Source organism: Ursus arctos, unplaced genomic scaffold, assembly GCF_023065955.2.
Source record: "Ursus arctos isolate Adak ecotype North America unplaced genomic scaffold, UrsArc2.0 scaffold_10, whole genome shotgun sequence".
NCBI classification, from domain to species: Eukaryota; Metazoa; Chordata; class Mammalia; order Carnivora; family Ursidae; genus Ursus; species Ursus arctos.
This window is the reverse complement of record NW_026622764.1, coordinates 43,681,815-43,705,207: the sequence shown is the minus strand read 5'-3', so window position 1 is coordinate 43,705,207 and position 23,393 is coordinate 43,681,815. Positions and strand designations below refer to the sequence as shown.

Sequence of the window (23,393 nt, the reverse complement as noted above, 5' to 3'; positions counted from 1 at the left end):
ATTTTGATTATGTTTTATCTTATTTTGTCACAGTTAAATAGTTTTATCATTAGGGGTTTTAATTGCATATAGTTTATAGAATTCTTTCTGATTACTCTATATCCACTTAACTGAGGGAAAAAACCCCACTGTACTACTTAATGAAAAGAGAACCTTCTACTGAAGATGCAATCAAACTGCAGGCAGATGTACCACAAGGTGTGGCTCAACCATTCCTATCTGTGAAACCTTTGTTGGGAACATTTTACAGCATCTACATCGTGTGCAGGGGAAGAGACGTCCTGGAAGAGAGGAGGAAGTAACATATCCTGAAAAGCACCAGTCACTCAGCGGTATACCACCGAGTTGTAGAAACAAAGAGACAAACATCTAAAGACAGAAAATGAGAAAACCAAGTCCTTGAAAGTCTCCTTTCCACCTTCGTAATGTTGGCTCGACTATCATGCAATTCCCCAATTTCTTCATCTTTCTTCGGCCTCTTGCTCACTTCATTACCCACCTGTGTCCATTCCTGAGGTGTAGCCCTTGACTTGCATCCTCTAGATTTAAAGATTTTCCTTTAGAGAAATCATTAGCTTAAGTAGCATTAGCAATTCTCTGTGGGGGTCCCTTAACCCACAGCTCTAGACCTGGCTTCTCCCCTCAAACCTTAAAAAGCTCTTTTATTCACTCCCCATCCCTTGTGGCCAATCCATGTCGGCATCAAGGGTGGCTATGAAGTCCTTTTGATTCTTTCCTCTCTCTTCCGTTTGTCACTTCAGTTTCAGAAAACCTGCACAGACCTGTCATTTTCCTGCTCAAAACCCTCAACAGTCCAATTTCTTGGTCTGGCATCAGACTCTCCATATACTGCTTTCCTAGCTGGTCCTTTATTTTTAAGCAGACCATTTGATTCACTAACACCCAAATATGGTACAATCTTTAGAAAAACGCATTAATAAATACTTTGATTATCTTGACTTAAAAGGAAAACACTATTTTCCACAGATTACAGAAAACCTTCAGATATGCAATGCACTGTGTTGAGTAAAGACACGAGATAATGCCCTGTACTCATTAGCAGAAGCTTTCCTTTGTTTTATTTACTGTTGTTAAACTCTGCTTGATTAAGCAAGGGAAAGAAATCTAATTAATAAGCAACCCTCCACTTCTAAGGAGTGAATAATCCAATCAAGATTGAACCGCATCCTCCCTATTTGATATAACACCTTTTGAAGCACAGACCACTGATGATCAAATAGCTCCTTCTGATGACAGATAACATTTTAGGGAGGAGATGAGAGGGGTTAACAGTGTTCACAGCTGGAGCTTTAGCAATTAGCATATTAAATCCCACTTATTTGGGTGACATCCAGCGACCTGATTTTGCTCGATATAGTACATTAATTGTTCCATTCAAACCTAAACATAAACACGTCTGTTCATTCAACACATTCTTACTAAACATCCACGTGTCAGGGCTCAATGCAGCTAAGAGCTGAGGTTACAGCAGTACGTAAGTCCAGTATCTTTTATCCCCTTGTCCCCACCTTGATGGGACTCACGAGTAGTGGGGCAGACATTGAATATTTTATAGGAAATGACTACCGCAAAATGGGAAAGCCATTGGGGTTATTAGAACATGTAGTTTTACAGACTGGGGTTCACTGGAGAACCTCTGAGAAAGTACACACATGCTATTGCTCTTTCATGGCCCACACTTGCCCCTGGCCTTTTGGCCTCACTTCTACTCATCCCTCAAAACTCAGCCTGGATTTCAGGTCCTTCTAGAAGTCAAGTCTGAATTGTCTTCATAAGGTCTGGATTAGTATTCCATACCTGTAGGTATTCCCAATACTTTGTGTGTTGCCTCTATCCTGGCATTAACCAAATGTATGGGAATTGTTACTCATCTGTCCCAACTAGATGATGAACTCTTAGGGAGTATCTCTATATTTTAAGTGCCAAGTGAGTGCTTAATAAATTTTGCTAAATTGATGAATGAATAAAGGTTTAATGAGGAAAAATACTGGACATTTCATTTCTGCTGAGGCTGTAAAAGGCAAAGCAAAAGATAAAACAAGTAATGGTTTTAACCAAAGTATTTTTGGCAGAGGTTCGGAGCAGGGCACAAGGGCTGGATTACTCAGCATGTATAATTTCTGCGCTTTTGAAGCTCATAGCAGCTAGAATGCTTGAGGTCATCTTTTGTCAAAATATATACTGGGACATTTTAGCTGCGAGGTCTCAGAGGATACTCTACCAGGATCTAATTCTGAAATAAAAGATGATCTATGTCTGCAACTACATTTGTATCTGCAGGTATAATCTAAATTTGTACTTATAATCTATACAATTTATATGTTCCATGGTCTTTGTAACAGAGTATAAGTTGGCTAAGATTAATATAGATGTTTTTAATACCGAGTTTATTTTTTAATTTTTTAAAAAGATTTTATTTATCTATTTGTGTGAGAGACAGACAGAGAGAGCACAAACAGGGGGAGCGGCAGGCAGAGGGAGAAGCAGCCTCCCCGCTGAGGAAGAAGCCCGACACAGGACTTGATCCTAGGACCTGGGATCATGACTGAGTCAAAGGCTGATGCTTAAATGACTGAGTCATCCAGGCGTCCCTAATACAGAGCATATTAAAGAAATAAAAAGTGGTCATAATTCCAGAAAATGGTATATTCTTGGAAAACAGTGCTACCTAGGGAGTAAATCTGGGAACAATGGACAAGATGCACTGGAAGCTAGAAAACCTCTGAAAGGGTATATCTCAGTAGGTCACCCTTAGGTTAAGAAGAGGGGAAAAAAAAAAAAGGTACATAGATTGCTCATAGCCCAAGGATGTGAAAAGGAATAGATGCTGATTCAGGCCAAGTATTCAGAGTACAACATGGCGGAGAGATTAAGAACGTGGAATCAGAAGTCAGCTCAGGTTCAAAACTTGGCACAGGACCATAAGCAAACTACCAGAACTGTTTAATCTTTAGTTATTTTCAACAATGAAATGGAGATAAAAATATTGACTATCTGATACGATTACTGTGAATGATATGTATAAAAATTCTGCATGGTACTTGGTATTTAGTAAGCTAAATAACTTAGTAGACATTAGATTATTTTAATACTTAAAAATATTATTTTACTAAGAATATAAGCAATTTTAAAATAATTGTAGAAAATCTAAGTCTTCAAAAAAATGAGATAATATGAACCGCTATAAGCATATAGAAAATGTTAGACATTAAGTACATGAAAGCAGATTAAAAAGTAAGAGAGGCTCAAGTTAGATTTCATTCACATCGTTCAGTTGAGTTGTAGGATTAGCATTTTCAAAACAAAAAGCAATTTTTAGAAATAGTAAGATTATAAAATACTCTGAAATATCATCTTTTCCTAACGATAATCATGATCCTTGTTTCAATGACAATATTTTCCTTAAATTCTATACTTTTCAACATCTAATCTAATAAATCTATCTTTATATATAAAGAGTTCTTGAAGATTAACTGGTCATTTGAATTTTTCCCCACTTGGTTAGAAATATGAAAGGAAAACACAACAGAAATACTGATAGAAAATAAGTGTTAAAAACACTTTAATCCACTACATTTATATTAGAAAAGAATTTGACCTTTATGATATATCTCCTTTGGCTTGCTGTATAACCTATTAGTTTAATTATCACAAGAGCCTTAGAACTTCAGATAGTACCTGTCAACCCGAGTAAAGATAGAAATGCAAGGTTCATCTGCTTTTATGCAATGGACCAAAATACCACAATTTATAAGTAATTACAGATGAGACTTTGTAGCCTGTACACTTTACTGACACTACAGTCGGAAAAGGACTGGGTTCCCCAAGGCCAGTGCACAAAATTATCTTAAATAATCTTCCTCTACATGATACCTAAAACACTTACTTTAAATTAAGCATAACATGGGTATATGTATGCCATTATAATTATTTCATGATCATTGTGTTGGCTGTGGGTCTTTAATGACACACAATGGGGGCTGCTTTCTTTATTTTATACATTTTGTTATTAATAAAAAATAATCCAAAGTACCCATATGTAATAAAAAAAAACATGATGGGAATCAGAACTGCATTAAGGTCATATTTGTGTCACTAACTAGCTCTGTACTCTTGGGAAGGTTTGCAGCTTCTCTGAGTTTCCATTTATTCATCTACAAAACAAAATAATCTCTAGGGTCCAAGATAGCTCTATTCTCTAGACCTTTTGCCATTATTTACTATGTCACAATGACTCCAAATCATAAACCCAAAGTTAGGAAGTACTTAATTACCCACAATGAATATCTGTGACATACTACAGTTCATCTTTTCTTCTGTTAGAGTAGGGAAAGGCCAAATGGTAACAAAAGCATACTGTTGAAAAGACTGGAAAGACCTATTTAAACATTTTACCTTGAGCAATAAACATCTACCCATCTATTCAGATTCATTACCCACATCCACTTCTTTTTCTGATTCACTTTATAGTTTTTTTTAGGCTACCCTAGAAATTTGACACAAATGTCTGTACTTAGTCACACATTAACACTTCCAGAACTCAACTCATCCGTATCCAAAACCACCCTTGAATGAAAATCTGTCAAGTATTTTGCTATTTATAAATCTGGCAAACTTTGATGACAATCTCACTCTGAATAAATGACAATGGTAATTGATAAATTTGTTTATGACTATGGAAGGTGAGGAGAACCCCATAATATATAATAGTGAGAGAAAGGAAACCAACGTAAATAAAACTTGGTCAGCATGAATTGGCACCTTGAAGAGGAGAACTCCATGTGGGGGGTGTGCAGGCACTGGTTAGGGAATTTTGAAAGCAGTCAATCTCGGATAAACATCAGAAACTCAGTTAACTTACCTTTTTTAGTGATTCTAGTGCATCCTTCCACAGTAAGAGCACATGAAACTCATCTGTATTAATGATTTTGCCAAAATGCTGGTCACAGTATTTCAAACTGTACTGGCAAATACGGTAGAGTAAAATACTTTAACAGATTAAATATTTCAAATTGCATCTCGATGTAAAGCAAATCCACTATATAAAATATTACTTTGAGAGCAAACTGTTTTTGAAAGGACACATTGGGCAACACTGATCAAAAATGTTTGAGATAATTTCAAATAATAATAACTTTAAAAATTCATCTGAGACCTGAAAGAAGAACCCTAGATACTACCTCAATCCAATCACATAAGCATGGAATATATGAATATATAATCTCAGGGCAATAGGTACCATCTGCTCATTTCTACCCCTACAGTTATATCTAAACTTGAGAACCTTCACAGCAGCCTACTAAAATAATAGATCAACAAGATAAAAGTAGATAAGAAGAATGTGCAATTTATGAATACGGTTTATTACCATGGTTACAAACTTTCAGAACAGGCCTCTGAGACATGGGACTGAGACTTTGCCGAATATCTGTTAAAAGAGAGAGAGACAGAGAGAATTAGCACAGAGGTCTGTGCATCTCAAGAAGTGTTAACAGTATTAGACTGTTTTCAAAGGTTAAATATGTCTGGACCCAAAGCAATGCTTCAATACCCTGAAATACTTGAAGCAGTGATGTTATGACTTTTACTTCCCATTTAATTATGCTACAGTAAACTCCACTGGGATAAGGTGCATATGGTTCTTCAGATGAGACTTGTCACACTAATCAAGATTTTCTAGGTTCAGTGCTTTGGTTTGTTAATGTGCTACTGACATCGGCCAACTGGAATGCTTCTCTCTCTGACATTTGTCATTGCAAGGGAAGGATCAAGCAAACTCATGAAACTTCTGAAGAGTTGTTGCCCAGAGCACTACATTCTTGACACACGACTTTAAAAGAATTAAAAGGAAAAAGAGAAAACGGTTGTTCTTTGTGATAGTTCCCTAGAAAGTAACATGAAACAAGTATAATGTTCACCTTTTGGCTTTGGTGTCCTTTTTCTTCGGTCGCGGAAGGCAGCCCCCGACTGCAAAGCCTCCAGCAGACTATCCATCACTCCTGTCTCATCACCCTCTGTGAAAAGAGATGCAGGGAATCCCATCAGCCCTCAGGGTTACCATAGCAATGTCAAAGCATACATAGAAACTGGTGATGGTGATGGTAGGGAGAAGAAAGATCGGATGCCAGGACTAAACCAGCAATTTCAAAATAAGATAGGACTGTAACTCTCTCATAAATCAAATATCTTTTAATGAAATCGGTTTCATTAGTGCGTGTGTTACTGTCCACTAAAGAGGACTGGGTTCCATTGATTCACTTCAGAGGGCTGCTTTTATAGTCTGGAGGACCAATAACTTTAAATAGAATGCGGTTCTAGTCATATCTGTGTCTCAGGTTATCATAAATCACATTTCCCTTGTAGAAATGGGCTATTTTCAAAGCATCAGCTTCTATTCTAAAGTTGACCAGGTGTGGGAGAATGTTTTTGTTGTTGTTATCGAGACTCTGCTGCCTAAACTTTTTGCACAAAATTGTATTTCTAGGTTAACTATTGTGAACATGCTCCCAACAACTGATATTTCATATCAGAAGATAATCGTCCCCTGACTTTAGGTGACACAGAACAATCACTACAAACTTTCATAGAACGTAGGAAAAGTTTGTCCTCTGTGATGAAAAATAAACCAAAAGAGGCTCTCAAACACCTAACGTGTTTTTCATCCCATTATGATTGGTTTAAATTGATATTCTGTATATATTTAATGAAGGATGCGGTTATAGAGTCAATCCTCTCTCCAGAGAACAGATTATCTTGCAATGTTCATAGTTATTTATAGTTGTCAGTGCTAAATATTATTCAAAGGGAGTCGGTGGGGGGCAGGGGGGAGAAGCTTCAAAGAAACTACTGACTCAAACCCAAATTCAAGGAAATGCACTATTTTGCCACTCAGAAAGAGGTTATTTGTGGGATTCTCTATGAAATTGTATGGCTGGTATAGTTACATCTAAAGTAATAGAAAACTATTTTCCTCTAGATTTTTTATTTCTTTTTATTGAGACTCAATGCCTTGATTGGAAACAGATGACAAATGAATGCAGTAGAGTACAGACAGCAAATTCACTTACAGTTTATAAAGAGATATATAAATATAAATATGTATTGGCCTCTTTCCATCTGGTTCTATCTCATATTTTTAGAAAAAGTACTAAACTTTGTAGATGTAATTAAAAAAAAAAGGTGGGTGACAGGTAGAATATCTGAAGGTTAATTTACAGATAAATTTAATTCTAAAGTGGCTTGATGGCTATTTTAATTAAAATACATTAAAAATTTCAGACACCTTAATTAGAAACTAGATATCTTTGAAAATTTACACTCAAATTAAAAAAATAAAAAAGAACTGCAAGTAATGCCAGATATTCAAGGTTGTGGATGTATTTCCTTAGTAAAAGGCAAAATTTAAAATATCTAAAACTTTAAGAAAGCAAGCACGAGATTAATGGCATACACTTTAAGGAGGAAAAAAAAAAACACACCAAAAAAAACCCAAAACAAAACCAAAACCAAAGAACTACAAAGATAATTTGGACTTGACATAGTGATTCTGAAACCATTATGTGTGCATTATAAGACTGAGCAGATGGGTAAACTCGCTGTGGGAAAGAAAGGAAATACAAATATTGAATAGGAAGAGAAAAAGAACCATAAAGTGTTGGATTGCATTTACAAGTATCATATAGGCTCAAGGGTTAAAAAAAAAAAAAAACCACTGTTCTTAGCTTTCCAAAATAACCCAGAAGTAATGACTCTGTGGCAGAAATGAGCACACCTGGGCTCCAGATCTTGGTTTCTAAACACCATTACTAATGCGAACCAGAATACTTAAATAGCTGATTTGGGGGCTGAGACCAAGAACGTGTGAAAAAAGTCAGGAACGTACTGGTGTATCAGATGATTAGAAAGTGCTCACAGACAGGGAGGGATGTGTCAAAAGGGCAGAGTGGAGCCAGGCTGAAGGACAGTCTTGGCCAAATTTAGGATGATTTGAGCACTAAATGAGTAACAATAGGGATGGATTATTACACATTGGGGAGAAAAACAATTATGCATCCATACTGATACTAAAAAATTAAAAATATATATGGCATAAGGGAAAGCTCTTCTTTACAGAAGAATGTCAACCAATAGGTGTCAAAGATATGGGGGAATATAAAATATACTATATTACAATTCACATGGTAAGAATTGATTGAGGCAGAAATCATCAATGGGTGCAGAAACTATTGGGTATAAGGCTGTCAGGGAACAGGATTTGGAGAAATCTGGCAGATGTCACCTTACCTAAATAATCAAATCTGACATCAAATGTGACAGTAAAGTATACACTGACAACAACTGCCTTCTGAAAGGGTGCACTGAGACAGACTCAACCTGTGTAGTACTTTGCACAAAAATATTTATCCTGAATCTAAATGTGAGGAAATGATAATAGAAATCCAAAGTGAGGAAAATTCTGGAAAGTGACTGGCTTGGATTCTTAAAGACTATCTATTATTATTATTATTATTATTATTATTATTATTATTATTAAGATTTTATTTATTTATTTGACAGAGAGAGAGACAGCCAGCAAGAGAGGGAACACAAGCAGGGGGAATAGGAGAGGAAGAAGCAGGCTTCCCAGCGGAGCAGGAAGCCCAACATGGGGCTCAATCCCAGGACTCTGGGTCACGCCCTAAGCCGAAGGCAGACACTTAGCGACTGAGCCACCCAGGTGCCCCATTAAAGACTATCAATTATGAAAAACAAGGGAGAGAGGGAGAGCAGGTGGGAGGGAAAGAAAGGATTAGGGAGATTAAGGGAGGTTCAAGAGATAGGACAACCAAATGTAATACACAATCTTTGATTAGCTCTTCGATGGTATCATATAAATGACATTGTTGGGAAAATTGGGGAAATTTTAAAATGGACTGCATATTACATAATTATATTATGCCTCTGTTAAGTTACCTGAATATGGTAATTATGTTATCATTAGGTAGGTTAATTCCATTGTTCTCAGGAGGTAGATGCTGACACACTCAGGCTCACTCAACGACTTATGCCCCCCTTTTCATGTTCTCCATTTCATGCCCTTGAACATGCTGTATTCTCTACACAGAACATCCTTCCCTTTTCTTTGCTAAGCTAACTCCTCCTCCAAGACAGAAATGAGAATCCTTCCCTGATCTATGTGAGCTGAACCTGGTGGCCCTCTGTGTCTTAATGACATGGGGTAGCCACAGCAATCAATCCTTTACAATATAATTTACTTGACAGTTTCTGCCACTAGACTGAGTTCACTGAGGACAGAGATTATGGCTTTCATTTATCCTTAATACCTAGCTAAATGCCAGTATTACACAGAAACTGTTCATTAATAAATGTTGACTAAATAACAAGTGAGGCATTAATATGGCCAATGGGAAGGAGTAATCATGCAGGAGAATAAAGGTCACAGGTGGGAAGAGGGCCAGGGAAGTGGTGGGAGCACATTCCCACAACCACTATAATTTCTTCCTCTTCCCTTGGCTCACACAACCATTCAGTTGCCAAACCTTGTTCGTGCACACTCCCCAGTAGCTCAAGAATTGATCGACTGTTTCCTTTTCTGACTGAACTTTAAGTTCACCGTCCAGAATTGAATTACTTTTCACCTGAAATATCGCATGAGTTGCCAGGAGTCACACTGTGTCTAGTTAATTCCAAATTCAAATTCATCCCATACAGCACTGGTCAGCTCAAAAGCAGAGCCACGATCTTCAGTCTCCCAATCACAAATTTCCAATATCTCTCACTTCCCACAATATAAAGTCCCAACACTTTCACTTGCCCTGACACTTGATTCCAATTGTGTTTCTAATCTTATCTCTTTCAATTTCACAACCTGTTCTTCAGCTAAAGGCAACTTTCTTCACATACCTTTTCTCTCCCATCCTTCACTCTCCAGCTGGAACCTCTGTGCTCTTGCCCCCCAGAGCTGATGGCTTTTCTTGGCCTTCACTCCCATGTGCATAATGGGAAGAATTTATTATGGAAGTAAGAAGACTCATGTTCTAGTCTAAGTTCTCAGACTACCTACCTATGTGACACCAGACTCATTACATAATCGTTCCTGACAAGTAAAAGAAAGAATACCTGTCTAGGATTAATGAGAGGATCAAATGACAAAATACAAATGAGAGTACTTGGTAAACTGCTAAGTGATTAAAAAAAAATGTAGGGAAATAAATTCATAAATGAACTCCATAGCACACTACAGGAAGTTTATGAAATATTTGATTATGTTTCAAGTATTGTTTTAGATACAATATAAATGACTTTTAGAGTGTATTTTATTATGTCCTCGATTATCACCATTTCTAAGGGAAACTGATCAGAAGTACCTATCAGAAGTAGGCACTTTAAAAAGTCTCTAAATAATCTAATGTGTAAGATAAACACATATAATGGAGATGTTATTCCAAATGTTAAAAGTGCATTTAGAATATATTCATTCACCATATGTTTACTGAGGGCCTACTACGTGCCAGGACACCACTAGGCACCAAAAATACCTAGGCCCCCAAAATACCTAGGCCCCAAGAATTAATAAGACATGTTTTCTGATCTCAAGAAGCAGATCAGTGTGATAGGTATGGGGGGGATCCATACGAAGTACTGGAGATATAAGGCTTCCTGGTGAATTATGACCTGACAAGCAAGCAGGAGCTAGCCATGGCAAAGACTTAAAGACAGAACAGTGTCCCTGGCAGAAGGAATAGCAGGTACAAAAGCAAAAGATATGAATAAAAACAAAAGTGAGCTAGAGTCAAGTATTGAAATGATTTATATTTACATGATTCTAATACAAACTTAATAACTCATATTTATATCGCTTTTCCTCTACAAAGAGAAATAAAAATTAGCTATTTTTTAATTGTAGACTAGAATTCAATATCTCTAACTACAAGTCTGTTCGTATTCAAAATATTTATAGCCTCTCTCCTGCTATGAACTCTTTCAAATCAATAGACTAACTGTAATAGTTAGAGTTTTGCTATATCTGAATAACACTTCACCTTGTTTAATTAGTAAATGGTATTTACAGAAATCGTACAGTGTCAAGGGACATGGAGGAGGGAGAGCTAAGGAGGCGATATCCCTAAAGCAGAATCAATAGGACATGCAGACAAGCAGAGGGTGGCCTACGGAGGAGCCAGACAAGTCTGAGGTCTCAGGGGCCTAGGACTGAAGGAGTAGAAAAGATGAAAATTTTTAAAATTAATATTCAGTTTGGTGGAGAATAAATGTTGAAGATAATGAGCTTCCTTTTGGACATGTGAGCACAAGGTGCTAGCAGGGACCTCCTGATAACTTCCAAAAGTAAGCTGAAAATTCTGGCCTCAAGTTCAGACAAAAATTTTGGTATTATTTTCAGAAGTCATTTCTATATTAGAAAAGATACTCATTCAGCACTATGGGCCAGACCCTGAGAAAGGTCCTGGAAGTACCAGGGTTGGCTTCATCCTTGCCTCATGTGCTCCTCTGGAAGTGCATATGACTGAATCAGGAGAGGTGCCATCTTGAGAACCAGGAGGAGAAAAAAGATAAGGCAGTGACTTGATAAGGTATATTCTTTCCTTTGTTCTACTTTCCCCAAGCCAAGGCCCAACACAGAAATTACAGATAACTACAGATACAGAGAAGATCCTAAAAGGCTCCAGAACATTAAAAACAAACCAAATAGGTTGCACACAAAGTAGAGAATCGGAATGGAAATGGATTTCTCGAAAGCAACACCGAGCTCCAGAAGACAAGATACGGATTTCAAATTCTGAAGAGAAATGATTTCCGATGAAGAAAGGGTTAAAAGGCCTGTAAGAGGAGGACAGAAAATGAACGTGCAAGTTTATGAGCACTCATTCTTAGAAAGCTACTGGAAGGGGTGCCTTGGCAAAAAAGGTAAGAAGAAAAAGAAACAAATATGGGATCTCAGAGAGGGGAGGGGACAAAATAGCAAAGGGCAAAAATATTTCCCAGGATGACACGTGTGTCTCAGGCCCAGAACAGCCAGCTCAGATCACACGGGAGAAAGATGGAGTGCAGGAGAGAACCACAGCCAAGGACCTAAAAGCAAATCTGCTGTGTTGAGCCATTTGCGCAAGTGACTGCTGATTTCACAGACCTGTCTGAAAGTCTGGATAAAATTGTGACAGGTGTACACAAATACTGAGCAAATTGAAAACGAAAACAAAAACAAAAACTGTTGGTATAAACCTAGAAATGACATTGTTGCTCAATAGGAAACAATCATGGAATAGTAACTGGAGGGGTAAGGAATACTTCCACAGTTGCGATACTATGAACACTTTTTTTTTTTTTTTTTTTTTACTATTAATTGCAATATAATTGTAATGTGAGGACAGCAGGGGGAGTACAAGGTGGGGAGAAAGCAAAAGGGAACTAAACTTTCACTTACCAGGAACTCAGTAATACCCAAAATAAATTAACAATAGTCTAAGCATATTATCTAGAAATAGAGAAGAGGTAAATAAATATCAGAAAAAAGATCCTAAGATTTAAGAGTGGCTGTCTCTGGGAAGTAGAAGGAAGTTGAGAGGAGAGAGGGAAAGCATATTTTATCATGCTAGGAGCGTAACATATTTCATTTAGGAATTTGCAGACATTATGTTGATAAAGTAATGACAAAGAAAGACCCCAGAACAGTAAAAGACAACAAGGTAGGTAGAAACGAAGGAAGAAGTTGATTTTTGACCTACTCGTGCTTTCCTCTGATAAGGGGAGCAGGAGAGGTAACAAATGGTACAACACAACATGATGAGTTGTGTGATGGAGATCTCCAGGCCAGGAAGGACAGCTGATATGGGGCACAGGGAGAAGGGACAGCAGTCACTGAAGGCCTCCTGAAGAGGGAAAGATCTGCTCGAGCTCACAGAACAGGCAGGGGTTCCGGAGGGTCATAAAACACTTGGGAGACTCAGATGTGCATGGGAGTGGAGAGCAGAGTGCCTGTGGGGCAGCGCTGAGAGGAGCTGAGGGCACAGGGAGGGGCCAGTGCCCCAAGCATTGAATAAGCCACAGGAATCTGGGATTCATCTTTAAGGGAGCCATCAAATTATTTTTATTTTATTTTATTTTATTTATTTATTTATTAAAGATTTTACTTATTTATTTGACAGAGAGAGAGACAGCCAGCGAGAGAGGGAACACAGGCTGGGGAGTGGGAGAGGAAGAAGCAGGCTCCCAGCAGAGGAGCCTGACGTGGGGCTTGATCCCAGCACTCCGGGATCACACCCTGAGCTGAAGGCAGACGCTTAACGACTGAGCCACCCAGGCGCCCCTCAAATTATTTTAATCTAGGACATAACATGGTCAAATTCCCGTTTTAGAAAGAACACTCTGAGGACAGACAAGATGGAGGGCAAGCAAAATAAGGAGAGAGCCTGTCTGAGGATTTAAATCTATGTAAAACATGATTGCAGAGCCCAAGTAAGGAATAGAAGGTGGTGAAAATGTGAAAGAGAATGAACATTAAAATCTTGGTGAGCACGGATGGGAGTATTAAAAAATAAAGTTGAGGTTAATTTCTAGGTGTTCAGTTTGGCTAACTAGGTATGTACTGATATTATTCCCCAAGTACCGAATGACTCTTGTTTGGTGGTGGGAAGGGGCTGAGCCTAGCGAGGAATTCATGTTTGGATGTGTTGAGATGTTCAGGACACATCCAACTGTAGGTGATAAAAGGTGTTCAGAAGGCTGATGGTTTCACAGGTTTAACACAAGAGGGAAGAGAACCGGTTACACTAATAGTGGTTGTACCTGAAGCTATAGAACAGAGCGTAAGCATAGCAGAAAGGTAGCGAACGCACGTGCTGAATTCAAACGACTTGGACTGAAATACTGGCTTTCCAATTAGCCATCAGTGTGACTCTGGGCAAATTATTTAACCTTACTGACCCTCACTCTCTTTCCCCTCGACTTTAACGCAGAAATAAGAATAGTACCTGCCTCACAAGGTTATTGGAAGATTAAAAGACGTACATGGTACGCAGCGCTCAGCAGACTGGCGCACAGCAAGAGCTTCGCGTCAGTTGATCTCTGTTGTGGTGGCTGTTGATCGCCAGAGCGCGAGCTCTCTTAGGAAGAGTGTGCTGAGCGTAAGCCACTAGACAGGCTCACGTGTGAAGGGGATTTCAGGAAGAAATGAGTGTTTTCAGTCTCTGAGCGTTGCCATCGTATTTACTGTGCATGCACGTTGAGAGCTCCTCTTTTTACTCCATTGACCCCTCCATACCTTCTTTAATTCTCACCACATTCTTTAGGGTTCCAGAAGCAGTAAAAGATGGAACGATAACCACCTGGAACTGGGAGTGGGGCTAGAGAAGAAAAGCGCAGTTTCTCCAAAGAAGTGTTGAAATTATGCAGCTGCTGCACAAACTTCATAGGCTCACAGTTTAACCCAGATCTTTCTAAAAGAAACAGTGACAGTTGCCCTTACAAAATTACATGAATTATTTTTCTATGCTGCTGGTTATAGACCTTCTGGGAACCAGACTGTATCTGCTTTACTTGGTAACCCAGTTCAGTCTTTAACCTAGAACAAAGCTCAAAATACAACTTAAACCAGACAGCAAAAAGACAGGAATAACTTAAAGTCTTTGAGCTTGTCTTAATCTAGATGTGAAACTGAAAATTTGAGTCAAGGGAGTTAGAAAGCCAATTTTGATTGGGATTTAACTGATAAAATGATAATTAGAACAGTTCTCTTTTATACTGTAGTTAAGTGGCTCAACCATAAGTAGAATTTTATATTTAAAAAACACAATATTTTAAATCTTTTTTTCTCCATTATTCTTCATTATTTGCACAACTTGAACTCAACGTATTTCCTGTTGTAAGTTAGAAGGAAAAAAAATAGAATCTTTTGCAAAGGAACAAGTTTTTACTGTTTTCTCTCTCCTTTTTTTTATTAAAAAAAACCTCTCTACTTCTGCTTACAATCTTGAGTATCTACTGAGCTGTGACATAGCTCTGTCTGCAATCACAAGCGACTACCTACTTCCTGCTATCCTGAATATGCTCGGGCCTGTGGTGGTCATCTTCTAACTCTGAGCACAGACTATGGGGCCATTCGTAGAGTTGCTCTGGATAAAATATAGGCTATATTTTCAAAGCTTGAGTAAAAACATATTTCACAGGTACATTTGAATGTATAAACCATGGTTATTATACTATTTATTACACTGTATGCAAATTAGAATCTAAATAATTTCATGTCTTATAGTAAATAAGGTTATAGTAAATAGAGCTAAAAATGTATTTGTGAAAGAGAGTATTTTTCTCATCTGAACTCTCCAGTCTCAAAAAAAAAAAAAAAATCCATATTGAATGTCATGCATAAAGCATGATTCTATTTTAATTATATAAACAACCAGGCAAAAAAGGTAATATAAATATACTATAACAAATCATATTGCATTGCTATTAATTTTTAATTTCCCAATTCTTACGATTTAGATTCTGATGTAAGAAAATGATTCTGGCATCATAGTCATTTAGATCAACTCATGAAGATATCCAATCTATCTTCTTCTGAAATCTTTTATTAGAGTTCTTTCATTTTTAAAACTAATGTAAACAAATAGCAAAATTACAGGAAAATAAGTTAGTTGTGTGCTCTTTTAATTCTCTTTTCAAATAAAAAGGGCACACCATTTTTGGAATGTCAACATACTTAAGGCACAAGATTTACAAGTGCCCATATAATCAATGAATGAGTTTGTTATTACAAAATGATATAGCAAAAACTTAGCTGGGCTGTATTAAATAGACATGCCACATTAAAAAACAAAATTTCAATAAGAAAGAGTTTCCTAAAGTGTGTACCAAAGAATGGTAGTCCCATGACTAGCAATGTGTGTGTGTGTGTGTGTGTGTGTGTGTGTGTGTGTGTTGTGGGGGAAGGGAGGGTAGTTTTGTGGTAAAATAAGCTTGGAAAATAATGTGTAGTATATACTGCCCTTGAGAATTCATATCAAATACACACAAAAATTTAATTCATGATTATGATAAATGTGGCATTTCAAATCAGTAGAGGATAAGAAAATGTCCAAGAAGCATTATGGCGACAATGTTTTATCTGGGTCCCACTCTGCTGCTTAAACCAACGTAAATTCTAAGTAGATAAAACGTTTCAACATTAAAAAATTTAATTGCAAAAGTACAGCAGACAGTATGTAAAAGTATATTTTTCATTACTTCTGGAATGGGAAGATCTTCTTGTAAAAAATCTAAATACCCAAATGTCATACAGATTTTACTACACTGTCTGCAAACTGAAAGAATAATAAGAACAAAGTTTATACAAACAATAAAAGGAGAAACCAGAAAAAAATTTAAAACACGGGTATTCCTTATTACTGGTTTTCTTGAAATAAAGAAATTATGACTCAGGAAAAAAAATCAATTAAAAAAAACAAAAAAAACAGGCAAATGGTATGTTCAGGAAACCCATCATTAAAATAAATAAGCAAAGCTTTTATACAGAGAATATCACACTCAAACTCATTCATAATTAAGGCTATTCCAAACACATCAGTGAGAGATCATCTTTCACTTATCAGCATGGCAATAAAAAGTGAGGATAATTGGTATAGGCTGGAAAACAGGTCACTCCACACATTGTTGGTGGAAATATAGAACTAAACCTCTTTAGAATGCAATTTAGCAGTCTATCACAAATAAAACTGCACATACCACTTGATGAAATAATTTTTTCTAAGAAAATTATCCCACTTATAACTCACATGTGTGCAAGGCAGTATGTACAAGGATGCTCAAAACAACATTGTTTATAATATCAGGAGATTGGAAACAGCCTAAATGCCCATCAGCAAGAGACAGACTAAGTAAACTATGATATTCACAATATTAAAATATATTGAGAGGTGAAAAAATAATGAAGCATATTTATTTATTTTAAAGGTTTTATTTCTTTATTAGAGAGAGAGAGAGCATGCACGCGCATGAGCAAGCGGAGGGCAGAGGGAGAGGGAGAAGCAGGCCCCCCGTGGAGCAGGGAGCCCAACACAGGGCTTGATCCCAGCACCCCGGGGTCATGACCTGAGCCGGAGGCAGACGCTTAACCGACTGAGCCACTCAGACATCCCGAAGCATATTTAAATTGTTCGTATGGACTACCTCCAAAATATACCAAGTGAAAAAAGTCAATTACTACTTTGATCAATAAGGACATTGGATATAGACCTTTCAATGACCACACACAGATATTAGCTATAAAGCGGAAGATATTCTCAGACTCCTTGCTTGGCTATTACTCTACCACATGTTGCTGAAAAAGACATTACTTAATCATTCTTCCAGTGCTAAATGTTTGCTAAAATGTCTCCCATGTAAGTACTCAAGTGCCCAACTCTGATTAGCTTGATCACAGTGACCTATTCTAGCAATTACTAAAGAAAGCAAAATTTAAAAACCAGTGTTGACTTTGGTTTAAAAAAATAATGTTGCCGAAGTTGTCCTTGTGTATCACGTAGGGACGAGGATGCTGAGCAGATGCCTGCAGTTGCAAAAACATAGACTGTCAAGGGAAAGATCATGTATCTATTTAAATATATATGTAGATGCGAAATGATAACGGCATTTAGCAAGATGTGACTCACACACACTGAACACCCATGGCCCTTTAACCACACAGTAACCCAGATAGGAAAAGGTTAATTACATGGCATAACATCACTACTTCCGAGTAGCAGTTTCACCTGTTACCCACAAGAGTGTCACTTTACTCTGAGAAATCAGGCTGACAGTGTTTAAGTTTGGCAATTGCTTACTTCCTGTGGAAAATATGTTAGGATGTATTTTAGACTAGTTTTAATATTTTAATATTTTCTAGACTATTTCAATATTTAATATTTTCTTGATACTTTCTCACTATATGAGTGAGGAATTTTGAAAAATATTTTTCAATGGCTTTGTTTCTCAAAGTTTTGAACAAAGAATGGAATGATTTCATATACAGAAGATGAAAATGTTTGACTCAATACCCTGAATTAAAAAAAAAAAAAAAAGGAAGGTAAACTAGGGGACAGTAGTAATTTCACAGGAATTTCCTTCAGGAGAAGCTGGGATAAATGGACTTGAGGCCATGAGGGGCCACTCTCGGCGAGCATACCTGGACGCTGAATGGTGCCCAGAGGGGCCCCAACAGTCAAGTGCTGACAGCAACATATGGTGCACACAGGAAGAGGGGGAGGAAAGGTCGGGAAGAGAGGCCCAGGGAGCTGAGATTCAAGGCTTAAGAACTGCCATAGAATGGTTTTGAAAGGTGTGAAATAATCAAAACTGTACTTCACCATGATTAAAGCTGGCATAGTGTGAAGGTGTCAAGCCTGGGTGACTGGGAAATTGGTGGTATCATTAACCCAAAATGAGAACATGAAAATCAGATTTTATGTGGAACATGATAAGTTAGGTTTTAGATGAACTGATTTTGAGGTGCTGGCAGAATAGTCAAACTGCGTTGTCCAAGAAGTCGTTGGAAATATACAACTATAAAATCTGTAGTTCAAGTCAATCCCACACGTAAGCGCTAAGGAATACGTGGCAGCCACTGAAACCAGCCCCAACCCTTGTTCTCATGGGACTTACAGTCTAAGGGCAATTTCAGCACAAAATCTGTGACTACCTGTGTGATAAAGGTCCCCAAACAGAAAGCAGAGTGCTGTGAGCCTGCTTACTGTAGAGACAGTGGATGAGAGGTATAGCTATGGCTGCCGAGTGATGATTGCAGGGGGTATTCTTTGATACCCGTATTTGCACTTAGATTTCTGAAGACAGGTTTTAATTGCACTTTGAAAGACTCTGTGGATAACACAGTAAACAGTGGAAATTTGTATATTAGCATTCTGAGTGCCAGGAATATTCTTAAATGGCACCTCGCTGCTGCCAACTGTGCCCAAAGTTAGTTTACTAGATTCGAGTTCTAGGTTCATTTCTAATATGAATTTGTGGCTCAAAGTATTATTTTTTTCAGTTTATTTTGAAGGAGAAACACAGATTTATTCTGCACAAATACGGTATTCCCTCCCCATTCCTTCCCCAACCAGATGCACAAGTGTGGCATTAATATTACACACTGAAGAATGTAAAAATCCTCATCAGAGTAACAGCAACATACTTTTCAAAGAAAGGAAGTCTGCAAAGACAATAGGCAACTCTGAATGAGAGGAAAGTGGGGAGGAAAGGAATTGACATATGCTTCCGGAGAAAGTAAATAACACAGAAAAGAAAAGAAAGTGGGAGACAACTGAACTTTCAGTGAACTCATTAACAATTGCAAAGAAACTGGAGGCAAAAATGTGCTAAACTCTTTCAAGTGAACAATGGAAGATTTTCCTCTCAACTACAAAAAAACTGACAAAATGAATACAGAAGCCCCCAAATAAAACCTGATATTAGGTATGTTTGAGCACAATTTTATTTAGAAAAGAGTACATGAGAAAAAAAAATCTAAATATGAATTAAGATATCTGAGGAACCATCACTTTGAGTGAATGCCTGTGTGGAATATTTTACCTAAATTTCCTGATTTATTTCTCACTACAACCCTGCAAAATAACTATTATCACATCGATTTTAAAGCCAGGGAAACTGAAGCTCAGCAAAGTGAAGGAATGTTCCCAAAACCCTACCATGGGTAGGTAATAGAGGGGAGGTATGAACCAGTATCTTTCTGATTCTTTCTATTATATGCTTTTCTTAACATAGAGGTGTTGCATGCTGAGAAGTACTCAGATCCTTAGCTTAGCTGAGTTGTACTTGGAGGTGTTTTTTCAGGAAATGCCTTGAGGTACAAACAGACAATGGCTTTCGTAGCTGGTAACTCAATCAACAAGCACAGGTTAGGTTCCCCCCAGTTCACTAGAAACCTGCTCCCTTTCTCTGGAACCTGGCAATAGATGAGATGCAGGTCACAGAAGACTCCCTCCCCACAGAGAAAGGGCAGAGACATCTTCCAAGTCTCCAAGGACCAAGAGTATCTAGAAATACTAGAATCAGTCTAGTCTGCCTGTGGCTTCATGGTCCCTCCCTACAACCCATTCATTGGGTAATGGTTACAGTTGGGTTAAAACCTTGAGGTCAGCTAAACAACTATCACTATCACTGTTGGTCACAACTGGCCAAAATTTAAGTTCTTCCTGGTCTTTACTTCCTCAATATTTATTAGCATAAGCAACTTTTCTATTCCTCAGTGTCTTCAGTGAACATTCCTTTCACCTCTACGTAGAAACTGGACAGATGATCTCCACTGCCCCTTCCTAGATGTCGTTCATCCTCTCGAACATTATGTGTGTGTAGGAGTGTAGGCAGAGGAGAGGGAGGTAGTTTTCTCCCTCATCTTTACTGCTACATCAGAGCATCACTTCTTTTCCTGGGTGTAAAAAGAATGCTTTGAGAAATGTCATTTGGTTATATCACTGCCATCCCTCTGGGTCAATGTCACCTAATTGTGTACTAGTCTCCCCTCAAGATAGACTTGGTCATCTGATTCGATCTTCTTTTTCCAGCCAAGCTCTGCCGTGATCCACCATGAATCCAACCCCTCGTGAACAACTTACCTAACAGCAAATGAGATCTTTGGGACCAATTCTTTTCTTTAATGGTCCATTACTCATTCTCACATCCATAACTGAACTTTGCCTCCACCCACAACTATTTTATTAATAATAACTTAAACTCATATAAACTGTTCTGACTCCTGCCCTTCTTATATTCTCCCTCAATAGTTCCGTCACGTGTCCCTGGAAATCTCCAAAGCCCTGACCCCACGGTCTTCATTCCTTGCGTGTCTGCTAATACTCTATAGTTCGTTGCTTTGACCATGGTTCACCAGCCAGTATCTTACTTCTTCCACTGATGTCCTTTTTCAGACTCCCAGTAAAATATAAATGAACCCCAAATTCCATCTTCTTGAAACTATATACCAGCTGCTGAGTAATCCTGGTGAAAAATATTAACTGCAGGATCAGGGCCAGTACCTGATCACAGTTGCCGACCTCAGCTGAATTCTTGACGCTATCCAGCACACCTCCTATGTTTCACCAGGAGGCTCTCACTCCCACTCCCTGATAGAGGTTGTTTCAATGCTTCCACACTTTCCTCAAGTCTCTCAAGCAACCACTGTCCTTCCTCAGTAGAGGACTTCCTCTTTTCAGATATAAAATAGAAACCCCTTGACAAAAATACCTTTAATTTCCTAACATCAAATCTACCAGCGTTATCTACACCTGGACGAGCCTTTCTTTCTTCCCACCCATCACAATAGCAGAGCATGTTGCTTTCCAACGCAATTTCCTCCACCTGCACTGTTATCTTATCCTCTGCACTGTTCCTGCTGCCCTCAGGACCTTGTTCTATTGAGCAGAGTCCCCAATCTCCCTTCCTTTCTCATTCCCCCCACTACATCCAAACAAATTTAAACACCTGCTTGGCCCTCTCTTGACCCCAAATCTCCTCTAGTTATTACCTTTCTTACATCTCAGTCTTAATTCCCATATTCATTTATCAACCCTTTAACCTTCCCCTTTTAGTTGAAGTCAATGGGACAGCTGTCATTCTCTTTAATATAAGATCTCTTGGTAGCATTTGACAATGTAGACTAACTCTTCTCCTTTGAAATGATCTCTTCCCTGGGCTCTGTGATGTCAGAATTTTTGTTCCCTACAACTTTCATGGTGACTCCTTCTCAAGCTTTTCTTGGCTCTTCTTCCTTGGCCCACATGTACACCATTCCTCACATTCTCCATCAGCAGTTTATTAAATCCCACAACTTCGTATATTAAGAACTCCAAGTTTTTATTAACAGCACAAGCTCTACTCCTGAGCCCCTACTACCGTGACCAACAATCAACATTTGGCAAAGACTAAGGGGTTTTCTGAAACACAGCACTTGCAGTGCTAACAATGGGAAGTCTCAGGCAAACTGGCTTGAGTTACCCTCACCCCTACCCAATCACTGAGACAAGGTAACTTGGGTGTTCTATAGATATCTCAAAGGTAACATCTACAAAATGGAATTCATCCTCATTTTCCCCCAAATTCTACTTCCTCCCGTATTTCTTATCTCAGTGAATGGTATCACCTATTCAAGCAGAGGAAAACTGTCAAAGGCAAGTATGTATAAAAGGATCTCATAATCTCAAAGCACTGAGTTCCCAGTCACTTTTCTTTCTAGGGAATATCCAATACGATTCTTATATGACCTATTAGTATTTACAAATCCTGTTGAATAAAAAACAGTAAAAACTAGTATATCACTTTTCTGAAAAGTTACATGTCTACTGGCGAGCTCCAATACTGCAAGATTTCTTTCTTCAGTGCTGCATTCTTCCAGCAGTCAAGTTCTTGACACTAATTTTAGTCACCATTTAATGTATTTAATTTCTTCTTTAAACACTCTGAAATATTCCTAACATGCAGTTATGGAATGATTAATTTTCCTTTCCAATAAGTTGAAATAAATAAATAAATAAGTTCCAATAAGTTTCCAGTAAGGAAACTCTGGAAAACAACTGTATTAACTTATGAATGCCTCAGCCTGAAGACAGTATACATTCTGCAGGTCGCCAGGAAATAAAATGGTTGCCTTTCACAGCACATTCTGCAGACTCTGTTATCTTCACACAGCTCCCGTCTCTGGGTGAGCTCTATCAAATACTGCCTTTAAACTTTCTTGGACAAGTGAAATACACCCAGTGCACAAAGGACAATAAATGAAAGTTTTAGATTAAGAACGTACAAAAGAAGTGCAAGACCCAAGACTCTTTAGGCTGAAGGAAATAAGGCAAAGAAATAACTTCATGGTGTTTGGGTTATTATATTTATATCTCTTCATCTTCATTCAGCACGAGACAGTAGATAGGCTGACATTTTAATGAAAAATTGAGGCTAAATTAAGGAAAGAATTATCTAGAAAAAAATGACTTTTAACACAGGACATAAAGTGCCAAAAGAAATGGTGTTTTTTCGTTTATCTCAAATTTAGGGAGAAATTCTCTTCTGTTCCAAGAAGTTCAGGTAGGAGCTAGACATACAGCCAACAGCACGTAGGAACAATTCTCCATTGCTTAATACATTTATCTAAGCTTGTGGGTCCTATTTTCATCCTTTTGCCAGCCATCTCGTGACCACATATGTACGTATTAGTGCTTCTACCACAGGGTATGTGCATCAATAGGAGGAGAAGTTGAAATTACATTAGTTAATTTGCTACTTCATTAACAGCTGTGGTAAAAAGTCCAAAGAGAAAGGAGATTGAAACTAGCTAAAATGAGTGGTTTGCATTGTAAGTGAATCTAAATTATCTA

The 23,393-nt window shown here is 37.9% G+C and overlaps 1 protein-coding gene across 3 annotated transcripts in view; it reads right to left on the bottom strand.

Annotated features, from left to right (window-relative positions):
- Positions 1–23,393, bottom strand: part of DIAPH3 (diaphanous related formin 3) — a 474,831-nt gene that overhangs the window by 117,945 nt on the left and 333,493 nt on the right. For all 3 annotated transcript variants that reach the window (XR_008957915.1, XR_008957918.1, XM_057308188.1), the window contains 2 exons: positions 5,940–6,035; positions 5,390–5,449 (listed from right to left, as the gene is read on the bottom strand). Coding sequence is in view for 1 of the 3 variants with exons in the window: in XM_057308188.1 (XP_057164171.1) it covers positions 5,390–5,449; positions 5,940–6,035 (156 nt within the window). In the remaining 2 variants the exon portion in view is untranslated. The remainder of the gene's footprint in view (positions 1–5,389; positions 5,450–5,939; positions 6,036–23,393) is intronic.